The following is a 22,133-nucleotide window of genomic DNA, read 5'->3' as shown; positions in this document are numbered from 1 at the left end:
ACGTTCAGCTTTGTGGCTAGTGAGATATCAATGAAGCTCTGCTCAGCACCAGAGTCTATTAATGCAGAAAGAGGGTGAATCGCTGTCTGTATCGTGAGCTTTGCGGGCAATGTTAAACGTGGATGGGAGTGTTTACCAGACAGGTCGCCCACCAGTACCCTCTCCATTACTGGTGGGCACGCTCTTTTGCCAGAGCCGGGCAGGTGGAGATAAAGTGACCCTTACGGCCACAATACAGGCACTCACCAGCGGAGAACCGACGCTGACGTTCCGCGGGTGAAAGGCGGGAGCGTCCTATCTGCATCGGCTGCTCTCCTTCCTCGCCCCCGCTGTACTCACGGGCTCCTCGTGACTCGGGGGAAGGGTCTCTTGTTGCCCGCGGCTCCCGCGGTGCGTGCCTCCGCACGCTCCGGCGCGCACGCAGCCGATCATCCACCTGAATACACAGCGACATAACAGCCTCCAGAGATTGAGGGAGTTCACGCCTCATTAATTCGTCCTTTAGGTCGTCGTTGATGTTGTTTAGTAACGTGGTCCTTAATGCCTCCTGCCCCCACTTTGTTTGCGCTGCCAGGGTCCAAAAATCAACAGAATAATCAGCCATGCTGCGCTTACCTTGTTTAAGGTTGAGTAAGCGGTGACCGGCGGCTTCTGTGCTGGAGCCCTTATCAAACACAGCCTTAAACTTGGAAAGGAAGTCAGGATACGTAATTACAGGGTTTGCTTGAAGTTGAGCCTGCGCCCAGGTCAAAGCACGGTCACGTAACAGCTGAACGAAATAGGCGATCTTGACCTCATCGCTAGAAAAGACATGTGGCAATTGTCGAAAATGCATAGCGCACTGCATCAAAAACCCCGCGCACTTCCCCAGCTCCCCCGTGAATGCCTCAGGTGTGGGCTACAGCTTATCCAAAGACACAGAGGAGAGAGGTGGTGCAGCAGCGCTTGCAGCAAAGCCTGATGTTACCTGAGGAGATGAGGCAGAGGCTGGGCGCTCCGGGGGGCTCGCCTCGGGGGGGCTCGCCTCTAGTGGTGTTCGTTGGGCGACGGCCAGAGCCAAGGCGGCCACCTCTCCACTGAGCCGGACTAACATCTGCTCGTGCCGGTGTAGTAGCTCCTCCAAGGTAATCGGGGCCGGGGTCGAGGAAGCAGAGTCCGCTGAGTCCATGGTTGGCTGGACTATTCTGTCACGGAGGAGCAGGGAGGACTCGGCGCAGACTGAAATCTCAGAAAAACAGGTTTATTTACACACTCCAGGTGCACTATATACAGGTGAAGGAGAAGGGGGCCAGGGTTCCCAGGGGTGCGGAGAGGGGTCGGGAAAAGCGTCCAGAGTCACCAAACCAAGCACGAGAAATCTGCTTACAGAGAACCAGGGTTAGCACGGAACTTTCACGGACAGAGCTCAAAACTGGCTGAGGCTAAAGTAGCACTGACGAGCGTTATTCAATAGTCCAGCGGCGAGGTGCTCTCAGTCACTGCCTTAAGTAGCGGGAGCAAACAAGGTGAGGAGCCACAGGTGATTGCCTACAGGTGGTGGAGGCCGGGAGCTCACAATGAGCTCCGCCCAGGCAGCGAGCAGAGAGAGAGGAGAGAGAGAAAAGACAAAACATAACATGTAGCCACACAGGGCCAGCCGAGCAGGCACGGGGACCATGACACAGGTGATCGTAGTCTAAGGAGCTTGGAAAGAAAAGCAAGTTTGCTTCTTCAAGGAAACTTTGTAATTTGGAGTTGGCTTGACCTGAGAAAGGCTTAACTTATCAGGGTGTAACAGAAATAACCTGTTCCTTACCAGGTAATAAAATGAGGTAAAATAAGCTCAGATGAGCAACAAAAGAGGACATATTATACCATGTCATTATTTATTTAACAAAAATTAAATTAAGCCAAAATGTAGAAGACGTTTGTGAAAAACTGAGCATGCCCATAGAAAGTGAAATTATAAAGTAGACCGGTGCTGATAATCAAATGCACAAACTGTTCATCAGCAAAAAACTTCTGCTATAAGAGCAGAAGTTTGCTGGTCTGGATAATTCAGGTATATATGAGGATAAACAGCATCAACAATAGTGGGCCACAAACATTGCCCTACAGGCCTCAGTTAGCATGTTAAATATGATAATGATAAAGGAATATAAGAGTTGCAAGGAGAAAGTCTCTTTTCACTAAAAAGAACATGGTTGCATGGCTAATTATTGGAAGGTTGCATCTGAAAAAGAAACACAAGAATTCTGGATCAACGTCCTTTGGACAGATGAGACCAAAGTGCAGATATTTGGCTATAATGGACATTGACATGTTTGTTTGTTTGTTTTTGCCAAACAAAACAAAACACAGCATATCAGCATAAAAACCTCAAACAAAATGTCAAGCACGGTGGTAGAGAGGTGATAATTTGGGCTTATTCTGCAGACACATGACCTGGGCACACTGCAGTTATTGAGTCAACTTTCCTGTTTAGCAAAGTATGCTAGAGACAAAAGTGAGTCTGACAGCTAAAGCTTGGCCTCGGTCTTACAAGAGGACAATTATCCCAACCACACCAGCAGGTATACAACAGAATGACAGAAAAAGGTAAGAATTGTGATGTCAGATGATGTCACTGAAAGCAGATCTCCTTAAAATGGCCATCTAAGGGCACCTGAATGCTGTTCCAATCTGTTGTTTGTGAAGGGCAACAAATCACAACAAAGTTGGATTAAAAGAAAAGTGGAAGAGGTTCAAATAGCATGCTTTAAGTAGAAGGTTAATTAAGATGCTGCATTTGACAGGAGATAAACAAAAATGACTTTAAACTGTAAAAGTTACTCTAGCAAAGTCCAAGAATTAAATATGGAAATAGCATGAAACTTTTGGTCTAAACCAAACCAAGTGAGTTATCAAATTTGGAAATGTGTTTCCTTTTTTCCCCTCTGAGATTATACTTTTCTTTAAATGTTTATACTTTGTGAATTTGAGAAAATATGTCGGAGCTTCTGAGCATAAAGTTTACAATGAGTATCTTTAACTGTTGGAAGCAACTGCTTCACTATTTTCCCCACTGTGGTCATTCTCTCAGTATTTTCCCCTTTTTCTTCTTTTGTCCTGTTTTCTTACAATGTTTATTCCCACCTTATTAATAAATGCCTCATTTTAAAATAATTATCTTAGGTGTGTGTGTGTGTGTGTGTGTGTGTGTGTGTGTGTGTGTGTGTGTGTGTGTGTGTGCGCTTGCTTGCCTTGGCGGGATCCCCTCCAAACACAGCAATGTTCTGTTGGACCCAAAGAAGAGCTGCCTGTTGGTCCAGGATCCCATAATTCCCTGCAGCTGATGTGTGAGGATCTTTTCCCGACACAAGGAACCCAAATGCACCTTTAATGATGCAGGATTTCACATGATCAACAAGACGTAATTGACTCAGGCAAGACATTCATTTCCTCCGAGCTCCAAATTACTGTTCACATATCAGAGCTCCTGTTTTCAGTCTTGCAGGAAAGCAGAGTAATTACAGACAGGCTCGGCCATTTTAAAGTGGCACACAAGCATTATTCAGGCTCGTACTGTCTCACACACACAGACACACACATGCTCTCTATAATAAGTAAATTCTTATTTTCACTAAGTGATTCCACGAGTTTCTTGTTGTTGCCTTTGAGACGTCCACTGCTAAAGTTCATCTGAATTTTATCCCTGTGTGCACAGTGAAATCTGGCGTGGGATCATAGAGTGACACAGGCATTGAGATTCAAATACACAGGCTGTTACACACTAATGGGTCCATTTAAACGTAATCCTTCTTACCCAGTCGGTACTCCAGGCTTACAACAACACTGTGGGTGAAGTTACTAATGAAACGTCCATCATACAGAGGCTTGGAGGCAGAACCAGCAATGAAATCTCCACCGTGGATCCAAACCATGACAGGCAGGTGGCTCTGCAGAGGAGAGCTCAAGTCCACATCCAGCGGTACAAAGATGTTGAGGTAGAGACAATCCTCACTGACCTTTTTGGAGACATTAGAGGATGCAGGTCATTCAATTTTTCACTTTTTGTTGTCACTTTTATCTTGTTTTGTTTTTTTCTTTTGAATTTAATAGTTCTGGCCGTGTGTGACACGGATACATGGATACGAGTTAGGAGGCAATTGGCAGCCAGGTGAAAGGTAAAAACTGCAGATAGAATATAAATTATTTATTTAGTGTTTATGGTACAAACTAATTAGTAGGCTCACACAGCAGGTTTCTTATACTCCTTACACCTTATTTAGGACTGAATAAGGACATTTGTCCCCTTTGAGCACCGTCTCTTGGTTAGTGTACTCAGTTTGCTTACTCACATTTTCTGAATGAATTTTATTGATATTGTTTGTTAGTTGTTTTTAATAAAGTTGAATTTCTCAGAGGTTAGGTAGTCCCAGTGCTGCATATACGAGTGCTTGGATTCTCCACTTTTTGTTAAATGTTCTGGTTCTTATATGATGCTTTTGTACTTTACTGGAGCACTCAAAGCATTTTATATAACATACTTTATTTACCCATATACACACATTCGTACTCCAACCCACTGTGCAACAGCTTGGGGTTAGTATCTTGGTTGGTGGTTGGTGATCTCAGCCAGATCGAACCACCAACCTTCCAATTATTGGATGAGCAGCTCTACCTCCTGAGCTGCAGACTGTTCATCGCCTCAGTTATCTGCTGTCATTTTACCGACATACATTCTGCAGTTATTTTAAGTGGCTGGCACTTTTTTTTGTTGTTGTTATGTTTTAAAATCATATTTAGACAGAAAGTTGATTCAGAAAGCTTATTGTATTAGTGTAAGGACATAGTTCTTATTTATATACACAGATATTGTTAATAGTCTTGGTAGGTTTGCCGGTTTAAACAAACAGATGGATAACTGGAGCATGTTGTTAAAAACTCTTAATATCACTAACTTAAATTACATTTGGATTTTGACTACGTTTCTACTCACACAAGATTATTATCAGCTGTCCTTAAAAATCTGGCATACAGCAAAGTAGCATAACTGCTCTCCCTCATTGTAAATAACTGTACTAGTTTGGAAATTGTATTCTGTAAATACAATTTAAATATATAAAAAACAAATATACATAGGTTTTTATTTATAGATATTTGTCACTTTGAGAATCTTTTTGCTAAATATAATTTATTAACAATGGCCTCATAAAGGGACGCTGCTCCATGTGACGTGAGCCTTACAACATGGACTCTAACGACTTTCACTGGGCTGGATTGTTCACTTTTACTCTAATGAAATTGGTTTCATCTCTAAGTGCAGAATTTAGCATCCATGGCTTCATCACACTGTCAGTGGCAGCTCTTTTGATCCACCTGCTGCATCTAACCAGTCTAATTGAACTGGATATGAAATATCTTTGACATGTGAAAGTTTGCGTGCACTAAGCCTATGCAAATTAAAATTTCAGTGTTATACTGTTAGTGTCATTTTATGATAATTAGCTGTTGTGATTGATGTGCTGACATGCTATGTATTATCACAAAGCAGCAGAACAGAAGCAATTAAATAACCTCAAGCTGTAACATTAAAGTGATATAAAACATCGTAGCAGGATATAAAGAAATACAAGGTTGTAATACACCTACACTCTTAGGGCACTCCTCAGTGATAGCTTTACTGCAGAATTGCATACATGCGGCCCTGGGAAAGGAGGCATCATAAACCCCGTGCCAAGGACTCACAGGTCTGGGGGGCTTCCAGCGGTAAGCCCCAACAGGAGGACTTGCGTACGGAACACCATAGAATACATGGGCCTTATCCACAGTAATCCCCTTGATCTGGCCATCTTTGGTTATCACCGCTGGTCCAGCAGCCCCATCTGTATCCTGAGTGACAGGTTTGTCCTTGGTTTGCTGTATGATTGCAGGGTCCCCCGGGCGTCCCAGCTCCTCGACGGAGTTTATCTCAAAGTCTCGGTTGATGATGAACGGCTCGGGGTAGACATTTCTCAAAAAGCTGACAAGGTCGATGTCATCATCATTTTTTGTAACTCCTCCAGAGGAAAGCTCTAAACTCAGTGTGCACAGCAGCAGCAAACAGTGCCAGTTCTCCATATTGTGATAGAATACTCTTAATACTTCCCCAGACCAGCTGCCTGGATCATGATTTGACTTGACTTATGGCTGCGGCCCTCATACGCCTGAAACTCTCTGCACACTCTGCATGCTTGTGACTCCAATTTGCCTGGTTCCTTATTAAGATTAAACAGACAAAAGCTGCTCTGTCTTACTGTTGAGTGCTGTCCAGTAGACTCTGAACAGCTGGATGCAGACTCTGCGGTGCAGGACCACTAATAGAGGACGAGTCGTCTTTCCTTTGCTTAATGTAATCGCAGTCACGCACAAATGGTAAACAGGGATGAGCCAAGCAGTGGGCTCCATGAACGCCGGTTTCTGTGCTTATATAAAAATCTGTTTCTCCTTTACCATTCAGACTTATCAGTCACTGATGTATAATTAAAACCAATACATTTATTAATACGCTTTTCTTTACAGGCAGAGGACAGCAAACACAAGGTACACAGTGCCATCTACAGGCCTTATGTACAACAACATGCCACAGTTATTCTGTAATTGGGGTTATGTCATAGAAAAGTATGCTTTGATTTTTAATTTTTATTATTTTATTTTATTAACACACATTTCCCCCTTTTGGAAGATCTCAATCTTTAGCATGTCGGCTGTTCTCGAAAAGAATTAAAAGTCGAATTTAAATCCAGGAAACTCGTAAAACCTGCTTTTTTTAAAAAAGTATGGGATTAGATAATTTTCTTGTTTCCAGTAATAATGATTACAGTGTGATATTTCTTTATTTCTGATACAGTTCAGACTGTAGAATCACTTATATGACGGAAGCAGTTTCTCGTGTAATTTCACCATCAAACATATAGATGGTATGTTTTTTTCAGATTAACCCTTTTTTGTTTCAAAGTGTTAATTACTTAACATTCTGACGATAGTTGATTGTAGTAATATGTTATTATAAATAAACGAATGCGTATTATTACAATAAAGCTGGAAAGCAGAATATGAGCAATTAAAATAATCTCCAGCTGTAACATATAAAGTGATGCACTACACATTAATGAATCGGTAAGTATGACCCACTTGGCTTCACCTGTTGAGACATTTATAAAAAATCCTGGAAACAGACGTGTACATATCACCTAACCATAGCGGAGTGTCGACCAGCGTGCGCCATGGCATGTCGCTGAGCAGGAGATGAAAACATTTGCACATTTGCAATCAAGTTGTGTAATCCTTCGTGGTCTTCCCCTCTGCATTAGCAGATAAAGAATAATACAACGTATCGCTATTGGTGCAATACTAGGCGGAGTTTTTTCTGTTTCTAACAAATAAAAAAGACTTTTTTACGTCAGTAATCCGTCACCGAGGATCTGAGCAGGTGAGCTGAAAGTGCACACCTGTCACTTATTAGCAGCCTGCTGATTCAAGCCCCGGCCTTCTTTTAATAAACGCGACCTACTTTCCTTTGCTGGATTTCCAACGAACATGTAAGGAAATAACTTATCACTACATACAAACTTATCTCACTCAAATTCAGCGGATTCATATGCTTCTAATATTTTCAGGAACTCCTTACAGTACTCGTTCGTCTTCTTCATCCTGGTGCCTCATGTCATATCGCTCGGTGAGTTTGGTTGCTGAGGTAAAATGGTGAAAATAAAAGGTGACATCTGGAGGTATTCTCATCGACTTTCTTCCAGGACGCTGCAACGATATTTCCTTCTCGTTGTGTTGGATGATCAAAGGGAATGATCTGGACAGGTAAACGTGATTCATAGATTTGCATAATCTCCCCCTGTGCTGTTCAGAGACCTCAGGACAAATGTAAAAGGGATGAAATAAGTATTTAGTTTCTTAAATAAGTTGGTAGTACAGAGGTTTTAACATGAAAAATATGCGTCAGGTACCTTAATTAAAAGTACCTGTATTTACAGAACTGCATACATTATGATCAAATAATTCTTAATGTTTGTTTATTAAAGTTTAATGTAACAAATGTTTTTAAGGTCACTACAACCTCAAGAATTCATACACCAATGACAAAACGTCCCACTATTACATTAGAACTACTCAACTGAAGTAACTGAGTAAATATACTATGTTTAGTTTTGATCAAAGAGGTCTAATGAGCTTAGCCAAGATGACTTACCGTATTAGATGATAAAGAGAACGGCTTGTTAAAACTTCAAATGTGACCGGATCATGTTATGCTGCCCATGTCTGAATAAGGGTGACAATAAACAGGCAGCTATTAATCAGTCACATGGAATGATCATGTAATATACGGGAGAAAATGAGGTGTACTGTTTCCCATTCTTGAAGGAAAAATGGAGACATATGGCTCAATGGCACATCATTGAAATCCATCAGAAAGGTGGGCAAAGTGACTTCTGTGACTCTGTCGCCGGGTGTTGAAAACCAGCTAACCCTCCAATATGGTGGCTCTGTCCAGGCATGGACTCTAACAGTTCCCCAAAGCCCACGTAAGCAACATACCTTCTTAATCCCAATTTAATTTGACACCCCAACCTCTTGTTTAATGTTCCTTTAAATGTGTTTACCTCACCCCAAGGTATAAAGTTTACTAAAGTCAGAGGCCGAAAGCAGCCACTACAACATCCAACAAATGCCACTAAGGTACTTTTGACAACAACTTTTACACAGATGAGTGGTGATGTTAGATTTCATGCACAGTCCACCTCACTGCATAGTTTGATTGCTGTTGGGATCTGATCGTTCCTCAGGATTTCCTCAAGTTGTTGAGTCCAACTGAAGTGTTTGCATGTGAAAATGGAACAGTATACTTCCAACAGGAGGAAAATTTCTTCCTTGCTTTGGGTGAGTGTCGTTCCTATAGTTGCACTTTAGACAGCAAAACTGGGAAGTCACCTGAACCAGCTATGAAATAGTCCTTAGCAACAGAATTGTATAAAACCACAGGGTGTTATTTATACATGGTTAGTTGTTTCCTAATGTTTATACCCTGTATTTATAATAAACTGGTAAAAGATGCCAATTTTGTCATTTAACTATTAGCAAGAAGGTAAGTGACCATTACTGATGTTGAATATTCAGGAAAGGTTCTAGTCTCTTCTGCCTTGCATTGATGTTTGCTGCTAACTTAATCCAACCAGTATCTAACCAGTTGATATTTAAGTTGTTTGGAGACCACGTGACCTGTAGCTAGGCTACCCTAGCGTGGATATCATTGAAGTAAATGCTTTTCACCTCTACTCGAGCACTCAAAGCTCTTCATACAACATGTGTTTTTCACCTGTTCTATCTAACATTTGCACTCCAGCGAATGCATTGGAGGGTAACCTGGGCTTCAGTACCCAAGGATACTTAGCATACAGACTGGAGCAGCCAGTGATCAAACCACCAACCTTCCAAATGGTAGATAACCTGCTCTACCTCCTGAGCTGCCACCCAGTTGTGCTGTAAAAATGTTTACCATTCAAACTATTATGATGATTAAGATGAACGTGTGCGTTACTGCTGCAGTTTTCTGCATCTTTAAAAAGATTTTTTTCTCCTCAGGTCACACAATGCGCCTCGCTTGCAAACTGGTGTCCCGCAGTCCCTCCATGTTGCTGGTTTCCTGGGAGAGGAATCAACCAGATGTCATCTATAGTCACAATGTGACTTTGTACCATGTTGAACTAGGCTCCTATAACACGCATACTTTGGATGTTACCACTCACAACCACTACCGCTTCTCTGCTCTGGACCCCTGCACCCTCTACATGGCCTGTGTGGAGATTGCAGACACTCTCTCCTTAGCATGCCTCTCTACTATTACTGGTATGGACTAATGAGTGATGTTTAGTTAATTAAAGTACATTTGCAAAGGTTAAAGGCCTTAAATTCACATAACAACCTCTAGATGACGCCAACTATGATTTTTTTTTTTTTTACCTCAAAGCTTTTTGGGGGGTTTTTTGTTTTGTTTTAAGTGACACTGCTATCAGTTGTTTTCAACACATGCTAAAACTGCTGCTGTAGCTCTTGTTCTGTTTCTCGTCAGATCCAGATGTTCCAGAGAACTTTGAGGTTACATCATGGAACAGCAGCAGCATATCTTTATCCTGGGACTGCCCTGTGAACAGCAAGTACTCGGTCTTCCTTCTCACTGCCTTCCACCTCAACGGTACAGACCACATCACAGACGAGGTCTCGTTTTGGCACAAAGATAACTTTGAGGTCAGCTTGTCTGACCTGCAGCCCTGCAGCAGAGTGAAGTTTGGCCTACAGACTGTTTGCCAGGCAGGAATCGAGTCCCGCTACAGCAAGATGGTCCTGAATGACGGAAACTCTTGTATGTGACTCACATTTTTGACCGTACTGGCACTCACTTATCTCCCTATAGAATAGCATTTTTAAATGTAAAACTTCATGCAGAGAAGCTATTAGTTATCCTTCAGTGAAAGCCCCTCTGCTTCTCCCTCAGTCCATTCCAACATTAAGGACTTGCGTCAAACATTGTTTGGCCCCACCAACTACACCCTGAGCTGGGAGGTGAGGAACACGTCTTCCATCTCCATGTTCAGAGTGTTTCATGAAGGTGTGCTGCAGGGTACTACTCTCATGAACAGCTACACTGTGAGGGGGCTGCTGCCATGCCAACAGTACCAGGCCAGGGTGGAGGCACTTTGTGGAGATGGTGTGCTCATGAGTGCTAAGACGGTCACAGCACAAACAGGTAAAACATGACCTGTGTGCGTTGGCCAGCCAAGTTGTGTAAATGGTGGTGTTTGGCATTTAATAATGTAACTACTTCTAGTGTTAATGGGATTAATGAAATATTGAATTATAAGTATAATTATATTGTAAACTGGTAGTTGCCATACATTACTGAATTTAAAACGGCTGTCTCAGGATGGTTCAGTAAGTCAGCTAAAGACATGTTTGCTCTATTAGCTTCTCTCTGTTTTCACTGTCAACTTATCTTACTGCTGCTATTTGTAACATGTTGGGCTTCATATGTATGATGTTATTTACTTGTCTTTGTGTCCTCTGTATTGATTCTGCATGTGAATCCAGGACCTCACGGTGTGTCTGAGCTGACGTACCACTCTAATGACTCTGCTGCTGTGTGGACCCCTAGTAGCCCACAGCAGCAAGCTGTGGGCTTCGTATATGAGCTGTCCCTGAAGAACGGCACCACCATCGACAGCAGCCGTGTGTCGGTCACAAAGCTACGCCTCCTCGGGCTGGAAGAAGGGAAAACTTATGTTCTCAATGTGTGGGAAGAATGTGACAACCAGCTGGAGTCTGAACATTCGCATTTGTTTTTCATGGCAGCCAATTCATCTAAAGAGCTCCATGTGAGGGCTGGTGGACCTGCTCACAACATGGGTTGGTTTGACATACCTTTATTTCAATAGTCTTTGATGTAAACCTTTACCCACTGTTCCCATTTCCTGGTGTCTTTAGAACTAGAGTTAGATTATGACAACACAGGTCTCACAGTGGTTGTACCCTGGAAACTGCCTGAGGATCTAAACAACGGCACATCAGAAGCTAAAGATAAAATAGAGGAGATCTTCAACAACAAGGTGAGCAAAACATCAAAAATTAATATCAGCAGCTATGGACTAAAAACTCTGTAATCTGCTCATCTTAATTTTATACAATTCTGTATAAAAAGTGAAAACCCGGCTAAAAATATTTCCCACTCTTCTACATCTAATGTTAGCTAGGGTGCATAGTGAGAGGGAAAACCTTAAGATGACAGATCTGAGTGTGCTGATTTACCTGCTAATAGTAGCTCTGTTTCCACACAGTGATCTCAGAGTGAAAAAAGGTCAGCAACACCTTGTTTAGCTCACTAGACTCCCATCGGTCTCATATTTGGAAGGTGAAGTTGTGCCAGAAATTTTTGCTTTTATGTTTTAATATCAATTTTTAGCTTTCAGGTTTGAGACGTTCATATTTAAAAGCTGGCAGACTGCAAGGTGCCATACATGAGTAACCTCACTCTCTATGCTTGCTATTCCATTTAAACTTTAAAACTTATAATCAAGGTTTTTAGTTTCTTATGAGGATTACTGAATTTAAGGTTGTTGTTTCTTTTTGTTTTTTGAATTTATGATGACTTGCCAAGTTGAAACTTTGTATTGTCCTCCAGCTGCAGGAGCTATTGAAAGATAAGCCAGTTCGGATAAAGTTGGACTCTTTTGAACCTGCAGATGAGCCAGGCAAAACTGAGATTTTCTTCACGGCTTTTGATGCCTCCCAAACTAAAGAAAATGTGCCCGTACCTATTGAAGATCTTCTGTATTACACTGGCTCTCTAAATGCCACCAACATCACTGTTAAAGGTGGAGTCATTTACTGGGATGGTAAGTGTTGGTAAAAAGCTGGCTCAGCCCTTGCCAGTAAAAACCTTCATGTTTTTAGTGGAATTTTATTTTCTTTGCTTGCCTGCTTGTTTGTTAGGTCCAGACCTGTGTGCTTCCAAACAGCCTTTATGTTCTCACAATTCTCTGTGCATCAACACTCTGGGCTCATATTCTTGTGTATGCCAGCATGGTTACTATGACGTCAGCTCTGTGACTGAGCGTGCTCCAGCTTCACATCCAGTCTGCCAAGGTACAGAGACCTCTCATCAATCTCTTAAACCTATGTATTTTATTTTAAAAGCTCATCCTTTAAAAAAAAAAATGCTTGTGTAGTAGTACAGCTGCTGATTTTTTGTTTTGTTTTTTTGACCCTCGATTTCAAACAGAAAAAGGTCTCTTCAGCCGGTGTCTGGATAAATTGATGGCTGGTGCAATAGCAAAGCCCTACCTGCATTCTCGCATGGGAGGAGCAGTTGCAGTGAAGCTGAATGATGGTCGCTGCATTGTGAATGAGAGTGAGACACTGTACTACTTCCGTACCTCACGAAAAGTCTCTGAATGTGGAACCGAGAAGCAGGTGAGTAACTAAGCTCAGCAAGAAGCTCTGAAAGGTTTGTTTGCCAGACAGATTTCTTACCAATATTAAAAAAGACACTGTGTTAGTTTTCACTCAGTTTTCACTAAGTTGTCAGCCTAGCATACATCGGTGACCTCTGAATATTTGCCCTCGACAGGATTGATTGCACAGCATTATGTGATATGCATGTCATGCCACAGGTGGAAAGATTTTGTATTTTTGTGCAGTCCTAGTGATCTTTGTTTTGTAAGGCAAACGCATGTGGTGGGTGCCACTGCCTACCTCATGACTGGATATTTGCTGGATAATTAATGAATCATAGTCTGCATAAAGCATCCTGAGTCCTATAATCTTATTTAACAATAGTCTGAAAATTGTTGCTCTCCAAGTGATATGATGTATACTCAAATTAGGGTTTGTTTTCCCAACTTGAATGCATCTGTTTAGCTGTGTGCAGTCAAATTAGCTGAGTTTTACAATAATGGAAAATCTACCTGCTGCACTTGTATGTGCAGTTTTCTTGCTTTCTTTTTCTTTTTTACTCCTTCCCCTCATACCTGTGGTTTGAGTTTTATTTCTGTTTGTCGGTTTTGTCTAGGTTAACAAAACTCACATCAACTTCCAGAATACTCTGAGTGTCACTTTGACCAAAGGGCAGATGATCAGCAGGCGGGACCTAAAAGTGGTGTGGAAGTGCGTTTACCCACGACATTATGTCCGCAATGCTCAAGTCAGCGTGGATATGGAATGGTGAGATTCATCAAATCCCAGTGTTTGTAGGAATATTCATACATTTACCAGTTTGGGGTTTAAGTAAATGCAACCTCACAGAAACTACAAAACATATTAGACTACATTATATACAAAAATTAAGCCAAAATGCAGAAGCAATGTGTGAAAACACTGTTAATGTTTCCATAGGGATTAAAAATGTAAGACAACAGCAGCAAAGTTTGTTTCTCAAAGATCAATATAATCTTCTGATCTTTGATCAGTGGGAGCAATTTGAAGTCTTCAGTATCACAAATGGAAAGCATTCAAGATGTTTGCATATCTTCTCAGGAGTAGAATCTGTCCCAAGGTCACACTGCAGTGTTCAGAAACTGCAAAACGCCCAAGAGATGCATCTCAGACTCTACAGGCCTCAAAGTTCAGAACAGTACAGTTAAGGGGGAAAGGCTGAGCAGATATGACTTGTTCAGCCTTTTTGGGGGGTTTTTTTGGGTTTTTTTTTTTTTTATATGGAAGCATGGATTGTTTACAAAACTCGTAGAACCAACTGCAAGACTTTAGACAGATGAAACCAAAGTTGGATGTTTTGCCATAATGTACACCCTTTGGAAGGTTGGTGATTTTGTCTAGTTATGTAGCCACAGGACCCGAGCAGTCATTGAGTTGACCATACATTCCTTACCAAATTATTGTAAAGACAAATATGAAGCCAAAAGTTTTACCAAAAAATGTCTGTTATTCCAGTTAAAATCATGATGTGTCTGAATATTTGTTCCCCTGATGCATCCAAAATATGTTTTGTTGGTCTTAGATGAGAAACTCATTGCAACAAAGGTGAGGGGGGTAGTAGTAATCTTTAATGTAGGATGAGGAATACTGGAATACGTTTAAATTAAGAGGTTTAAACCTGTTGGGAATGCTGTGGTAGTGCTTTCACGGGCTGTGCATGAACAAATCCATGCAAACTTCAGTGAAGTGAGGCAGGTGTGCTTTCTTTTTATCATAATGTACTGTAAATCAGGGCAACATGAAAGAAAATGACTTAATTGCCCCTTGGGGATAAATAAAGTCTCTCTGATCCTGATTCAGCTCTCTGACTCTCTGCTTGTAGGCTCACTTCCATGACCTTGGTGGAGTTTAACTCGTCAGTGCACCTGGGCCTGAAAATGACCTTGTACAGGGATGAGTCTTACACAAACAGTTACAGGGATGCCATAACCCTGGAACTCGAGGACACACTGTTCTTCCAGGTGGCTCTGGAGACAAACGGCTCTTTTGCTGTAGACCTGCTCCTGCAGGTGAAGTCGTGCTGGACGACTGAGAGCATCGACCCTCACGACCCTACCCAGGGCGTCCTTTTGCAAGATGGGTATTCATGAAATCTCGTTTTATGTTTGACAACTAGGATCCATTGCTGAGCATGCAGCTGGCAATGAATGGGCTAGACTTTGAACATACCAAATACCTATTCCTCTTTTTTTATTTTTTATATATTATTAGAATAAACCTTTTTAAAACTGTATGGTTATAGATATCATACTGTGTGTGTGTGTGTGTGTGTGTGTGTGTGTGTGTGTGTGTGTGTGTGTGTGTGTGTCAAGCTTCTCAGTTGCTCTGTTAAGTCTGGTTCCTCTGTGCCCACAGACTTGATGACTTTCAGAAGATACATTTTGAAAGGTTGGGATTGCTAAATCTAACCACACGCTTATGTTTCTTCCTTGTTGCGTATGCCTTTCAGTTGTCCTGTTGACCCCACTTTCCACTGGCTGTCTGTGAACGGTCTGGCACATGGAAGCAGGTTTTCCATTCAGATGTTCAACATGCCTAAGAAGTTACCTCTTTACTTCCACTGCCTGGCCAGCATATGTGGACATGATGAAGACTGTCGACTGGTAAAATGGCCAATTGTTTCAAGCTTGAGATGCACTTGGTAAAATAATGTAGTTCATCCATTTGATGTAAGTGTCTGGCTACAGGTTACTCAGACAAAAGGGACGGACAGGTGGGAACATTGTCTTGTTTCTGCCCCCACTCTGATTGTGTCTTGGCATGCAACAACTACTGCACGTGTGTGTCACTGCATGTCAGTCGCAGTGCATTTTGTTTCCTGCTTGGCTGTCATTATACTGAAACGACATTCATATAGTCATGGCTGTAAGTTTTGACAGGTTGTTTTTCATGCACTTTGCCACTTCGGTTTTTATTTGGAGTAGGACTCTTATTTTAGTTTGGTTTCTATGAATAGAGGAAAAAATCTTTTTTTTTTGTAAGTTTCCAAAACATTTATTGTGGAACATTTAGTTTGGATATTTTGACATATAAGGCCACAGTGAGATTCAGCCAAATCCCATTTTGAGGTGGTCAGCTTTGCACTTGGATTTGATATCAGCTGTTGGAATCTTTAAAGTGCCGGTACACTCTGAAGACAAGAGCTCAAAGCTTTTTGGTTACAAAAACCTACAGGTACATGAAATTCCCTTAGGTGACCATTATTGCTCATTTAACATGCTGCTGTGGTTCAGTCAGATTGGTGTAAAATTTATTTACCTTATTCTATCCAGATTTCAGAAGTTGTTTGTTTTGTGTTTCTGCATGAGTCTAAAGTTGACTCTCATTCTGTTGCAGAAATGCACTGGCAAGCAGCACACAAAGAGGTCCGTGAGTCAAATGGAGAGTGAGGGGAAACACGCTGCTGTCGTGTCTGCTGGACCTTTGATTGTCAACACAAGAGTGAAGTCAGCTACACCGTCTTACTGTAAGCTTGTCAAGGGATCATTCAGTTCATTCATTCAAATTTAAGACTGAACTCCTAAAAGAATCTGCATCTGCTTCCATAACCGTTCTTAGATTACAATGCATCAATGCATTTCTGTTGTTAGTTTTTTGTTTTAACTTCAATTCTACTTGGTTCATATAAAAAAGGCAGTCCTGATACTGTCACTGATCTTCTAATATGTCTTGACTTGCTGTGCATGTGTGTAGCTGTGTGTATTGTGAATACAGGGGTGATGAAATGAACCTATATCCATCTCTTTCCAGGGGCAGAGTACATGACTGTAATAGCCATTGTGGCTGGATCAATAGGCTTTCTGGGAGTAACGGTGCTCTTAGTGAGTGCTACCAAAGCAATCATGACTTACTATGAACAGCTACGGTCCCAATAAAGTGTCTGAAACAGTATGTGTAACTTGTTGTTTTCTGCTGTAAACTCTCGGACTGTTTCTCAATTCTCAAGTAGTTTGTACTTGTTCTCGCTAATGAGTTTGCACGCGAGTGTGGACTTCCCAGGAACGCAGCGCGATCATTTTACAATTGGAACGACAGTGTACTTGATGACGTCTCCGTCTTACTTTAACTGTGATTAATATTTGCAATGGAAATTACACATGACATGAGAAAATTATACATGATGTAGTAGTTTTTTGTTTTTATTGGGGGTTTTTTTGTTTGTTTGTTTTTAAAACAACAAAAACAAAACTACTATCTTAGAACTTTGACTAGAACTTTGGCAAAATTCACTTTTACATGTCATGTTTCATAATGTCTAACTAGAAAAATTTGTCAGATGAATGTTTTGGTGTATTTCAGCCCATGAAACATGTTTTTCACCAAAGATTTTAGCAATTCTAAAAATTCAAACTATTCAGCTATTAGCATTCACACTGCATTTTTTGACAGGAAATGCATTTTATATACCAGTTTCAGTTACTGTTGTTCATATGTTATCAGAATGGGTTGAAATTGTATTAAATGAATACCATCAATGTGTTATCTTACTGGACTTGTGGAAGTATTTTGAGAACCATAAGAGACATAAATGTTTGAAAGGGGAAAAAAAATCTTGAATCTAGATGGAGACTCGTGTAGAAATATGAATGAGTTTATAAAACTGGATTTGTGTTGTGACAGGCAGGTAGTAGGACCCAAACACAGGACTCTTAGGTGGAATGAAACTTAAATCAGCAGCTTTTATTGCTGGAAAAACATCTTCATTAGGGATAAATATCACAAAAACCTCAAAACTCGTATAGCAACTCAACTGAACTCCAGAAACTAAAAACTAGGAAAACAAATCAGGAACTATGAACAAGAATTAAGTAAAGAACACGAAGGGGGGAAAAAAAACACCCAGCCCACTGAAAACTTAAGAAACCCCAAAATCATGAACAACAATCATCAAGGAACATATTTACATATTTACAGTTACTGGAACACCAACACTGGGTCACAGTTTCAGTGTCAGTCGGTGTCCTTTGGTCTGCAACAACAGCAGAACAGAGTTCTCAGTCTTTTGAAGAAGCCCTTTTTCTTCTTCTTGATCTGAAGGTCTTTGCACTTCATACTGGATTCGGGTTCAGGAAAAGGTTCCTCACAGGGAACATCAGGAACTGGCCCAATTTCCGAACGAGATCCTTTGATCTTATGCTCTTCGCCTTTAACACTGGATTTGGACTCTGCATAGGGTTCTTCACGGGGAACGTCAGCCACTGCCACACTTTCCGAAAGACCTTCGATCGTAAGGTCTTCAGCCTTCAGACTAGAAGAACTTTCAGCAAGAAGTTCCTCACAGGGAATGTCAGGCTCTGGAACACTTTCTGAAAAAGATCCTTCGGCTGTTGGAACATTTGCCATTGAAAGACCATCAGAGGAGCGTTCTTCACATCAGAAAGACTTGAAGGGGGCTCAAAGATTTCACATATCTGGATCCTTGCTACATCAGCAATGGTCTTCAGCAACACTGGTGCAAAGTTTGCAACTTTGATAGACAGAATTTCTTGAGGAAATTTCTGCCTGATCTCCGTCAGGATGCTGTCGACCATATCATCTCGGATGGAGCGGGTGAAGACGGCCTGTGTTTCCATCGCCGTGAGACTCCTGGAGACACGATCTAAAGTGGCCTTGGTGACACTCGTGGAGAGGATGCTTAGACTCTGGGAGGCCATGTTTAGGAGGGGACGAGGAGGAAGCTCCCAGAAGCTCTGAAGAACACAGGGAACTACCTCGATCACTACCTCCTGCACGGTGAGCATTTTGCTGTTATGCTGTTCCTGCTGCTTCTCTTTTAGGATTTCAACGTAATCCTTCACCACGCTCAGGAGTTTAGGTGCTCTGTAGAAAAACATGATAAGAGGTATCTTTTAAACATATTCAAAGCATCACTTAAATATTGAAACACTGTAGCTGGACTGTTAACCCTGTAACCACCTTTATATCATACATGAGTTTCTGAGACCTCGATCTCATCAACATGATCAATACTTGCTATAATTTCAAAATATTATGGACAAAAAAAGTTTTTTTTGTCTAAAATTAACATTGTCGTTAACAAAAAGTTGCCAAAAACACCCAGTGTATCAAATGCGATACAAAAAATATGATACATGATAAAAGTAAATCATACACAACATGACATAGCAAAGAACTAATTTGTGGCTTTTGTTTAAAGGGTTAATAAACATCTCAGTTCCAAAGAATCTGAATTTTCTGGCTGTTTTTTGATGGGTTGGGTCTTACAGGGTTAATGACTGTATACATGTGACTCACTGAAATTTAGGAGGCACGGCCTCTGGGAACTGAAGAAGCATTCTGGCTTCAAATTCAACGTCCCTCATTTTATTGATGACGTTCACCGCCCACACCTGAAACAGAAAACACATTTACAGTGCGCTTATGTTTAAAGGTTATGTGCACGTAATGAAAAAAAAGTCTTGTGGGTTTTCTCGTCTTACCAGCCTTAGAAGAGGTTTGGCTTCCTCTTCTTCAAAATCCTCTAATTCAAACTCCCACAGCCTTCAAAAGAAAGCAAAGCAGAGGTTTTACACATCATCACAAACAGACTTTCAGGTGTGACAGTAACTCACTGCTCTCTGAGTGTCTCCCGGCTCTTCTCCACCAAAAGATCTCTCAGATCTTCAGCAGTGAGGTTCGGTGGAATTAGATCTTCCTGCTGAAGTCTGAGAAACTCCGTCATAATCGCAATCTAAAAGTATAGGAGACATTTAATCACCACCACTCTCAGAAATGACCTGATATTTTCTGTCAGCTTTGGTTTGCATGAATCTGGGTCTAACCTGAGTCCTGTAGCCTGGAAGATGCCAGCAGATCTTTACAGCAGTTTCATAAATCGGTGTGTTGAACAACACCTGTCAAAGAAATAGCAATTTAGTCATTGTTACTTAAAAGGATTCTCCGTTTGTCAACTTTTAAAACTACAACAAATTCTTCAAATTATTGAAATGCAGTAAAAACTAAAACGGTCACATACCCTGATAGGTTTATAGATTCCTTGACTTGATTCCATTTAGACGTTTTCAAATCACAGTCGGGAAGAAAAACTTTAACTGCTCTCCAACGATGGCGTACGGGGGATCTGGACCTGAAAATGCTCTCAGCTCGGTGGTCTCGCACAGATGAGCTCTTTTGACAGTCTGATGTTTATTTATGTTTATTTATCTGAAGCCTGACAGCAGCTGGTATATACACAGCTTTGGATAAACTGGCCCTTTAAACAGCCCAGAGGAAGAAGAGACCTCTGCGTTATCAGTAGAGCCTAAAGCCAGAAGCACAATAATAATAATACTGTTAATATTATTTTTTATAGCAATAATACCCCAAATAATTAAGTCATTAACTACTAGGATGCCTACTGACATGTTTTCTTAGTTACTCATATTTAGAGAGGCCACATTCGTCATGCTTCACAGGAGGTCAGGAGTGACCGATGAAAGTGATGCTACGTTAGAGTCTGTCCCTGGACTGGTTGTGTGCTGCTCTATGAGTTCAGCAGGAGGAGGTGAACCCACAGCTGGGAGCGGTTCTCTAGTGGGTTCAGTATCATACTTGTGTTCATCCTGGTCTGAACCTGGTCAGAAGAACTGACTTCACTTTTGAAAATTCAACACTAGTCCCACATTTATAAAAGGTAACCACAAACAGTCTACAACGGTTGTTTTCTCTCCACCAAAGCAAATTTGTTAGAAGAGCTTTTTGTAACTTCACTTCTCCAAAAAGCAAATAAAGAGAATAAACAAAAAATTACTGAACGATCGTCAGAATTACCAGAGCTAACGTAGATCGGTTTATGCACTTGAGTCAGGAGGGATAAGAAAAGTGCCTGAATTGACTGCAATCTGCAATCTACTGACATCTAATGGTGACATTTAAACACGTGGTAACTTTAATGATACTTGAAAATAGGCCAGGATCTGCACTGCTTCAGCCTGAGCCTGTTCAGTCAGCACAAACAGTCTGTGTAATATGTGAATAATAATAAATATGACTTTTCCTTCCTTTTCCATAAAAAGGGATGTCTCACGTGCTCACTGCAGTTACAGTAGTGTTACTAGAAATATTAAGACACAAATGGCAGTAATACTTTATAAAAGGCCTAATAAAAGGCTGCTCAACTGCTCATTAAGACAAATCAGCCAGTCACATGACTGGAAATCGGTGCATTTACAGTAGGCATGCAGACCTAGTCATGATGACAAAGGTCAAACTTACCACCTTTAGGTGACTGAATGACATAAGACAGCAACGTGCAGGTATTTGTAATTTTTCTGCGACCTCTATCTCTGTGTTTGATCATCAGTCTGCAAAGGCAATGTGTATTTTGGTACTCTGAAAAATGTACACATGTACTCTGCATACAGCAACAGAGCACTGATCTTTCCTGCCATTTCACATTTGTTGTGCTTAGAGTGCAATATAAGATTTTCCATTTATAATATGTTCCATACTTAACCGTTTTGGAGACTTTTATGTTGTTTGGCAGGATAATGGCATCACATTGAATTTTAGGTGTTAAAAATACACAGTGACTGATTTTCATGTCAACAAGTAAATAAATATTCTGATGAAGAGCCACTAAAGGAAGCTTTTGGAATAACTCTCAGCAGTAATGTGGACGTGAAATAGTTGGTAGACATGTTATTAACCCTATGAGAAAAAGCTTTGGTTCTATTCAGGTACAGAGACGTATTTAGGCTACAGGAAACAGTTTTATTCAAATACTGTCAAAATGCTATATTGGTGACTGCCTTTTTAAAGTGACCCATTGTAAAGTGACTGCAAATATTGTGGAACAGATTCATAGTGTTTAATTGCTTGTGTGCCGGATGTATTAAACACGAAAAACAGGAGCTGCAGAAACCCAGTAATGCTGAAGACGCATGCAAGGAATCTATCTGTGCGTTTGCATCTGTGTGTCAGAGTGTGTGTATGTTTTTACCTTTAATTTGGGACACACACACACAGAATGCCTACAGCATTCACACAGTAAGCTTCATGCAGTTAAGCACAATCACTACATGACAGAAACACAAGCTTAATCGCTCTATCATTAAAAATGGTATCCACGTTTGCCTGAATAAAAACAAACAGGTGAGATGTTAGAAAGCTTTTATTTTTATTTTAGTAGACGCTCC

General features: G+C 41.1%; 2 protein-coding genes across 3 annotated transcripts in view; one reads left to right on the top strand and one right to left on the bottom strand.

Moving 5' to 3' along the window:
* Positions 1 to 6,269, bottom strand: part of LOC102201927 (cAMP-regulated D2 protein) — a 31,238-nt gene extending 24,969 nt beyond the window's left edge. The window contains exons 1-3 of one of the 2 annotated variants that reach the window (XM_005742662.2): positions 5,614 to 6,269; positions 3,785 to 3,986; positions 3,222 to 3,355 (exon numbers count right to left, since the gene is read on the bottom strand). In XM_005742662.2, coding sequence (XP_005742719.2) covers positions 3,222 to 3,355; positions 3,785 to 3,986; positions 5,614 to 6,081 — 804 coding nt within the window. In that variant the 5' untranslated portion in view covers positions 6,082 to 6,269. The remainder of the gene's footprint in view (positions 1 to 3,221; positions 3,356 to 3,784; positions 3,987 to 5,613) is intronic. The other variant, XM_005742661.2, reaches the window with a different exon arrangement.
* A 924-nt stretch (positions 6,270 to 7,193) lies between these two features.
* On the top strand, positions 7,194 to 16,887 carry LOC102201635 (uncharacterized). Its single transcript, XM_005742660.2, has 19 exons — positions 7,194 to 7,541; positions 7,620 to 7,678; positions 7,755 to 7,815; positions 8,377 to 8,537; positions 8,627 to 8,691; positions 8,799 to 8,892; positions 9,595 to 9,858; positions 10,082 to 10,372; positions 10,505 to 10,756; positions 11,098 to 11,412; positions 11,491 to 11,612; positions 12,185 to 12,398; positions 12,496 to 12,648; positions 12,785 to 12,975; positions 13,574 to 13,725; positions 14,819 to 15,076; positions 15,446 to 15,599; positions 16,333 to 16,462; positions 16,747 to 16,887. Coding segments are annotated over exons 1-19 (3,063 nt in total). The 5' UTR covers positions 7,194 to 7,539; the 3' UTR covers positions 16,872 to 16,887.
* Positions 16,888 to 22,133: the final 5,246 nt, after the last annotated feature.

Source organism: Pundamilia nyererei, unplaced genomic scaffold, assembly GCF_000239375.1.
Source record: "Pundamilia nyererei isolate P.nyererei 1_Seehausen unplaced genomic scaffold, PunNye1.0 scaffold00122, whole genome shotgun sequence".
NCBI classification, from domain to species: domain Eukaryota; kingdom Metazoa; phylum Chordata; class Actinopteri; order Cichliformes; family Cichlidae; genus Pundamilia; species Pundamilia nyererei.
This window is presented reverse-complemented; position numbering and strand designations above follow the sequence as displayed.

Excerpts from the sequence above, each read along its gene's own strand:
- LOC102201635 (XM_005742660.2), top strand. Across the intron at positions 11,413-11,490 it reads TGGACCTGCTCACAACATGG|AACTAGAGTTAGATTATGAC; the intron begins GTTGGTTTGACA and ends TGGTGTCTTTAG. Across the intron at positions 12,399-12,495 it reads TGGAGTCATTTACTGGGATG|GTCCAGACCTGTGTGCTTCC; the intron begins GTAAGTGTTGGT and ends CTTGTTTGTTAG.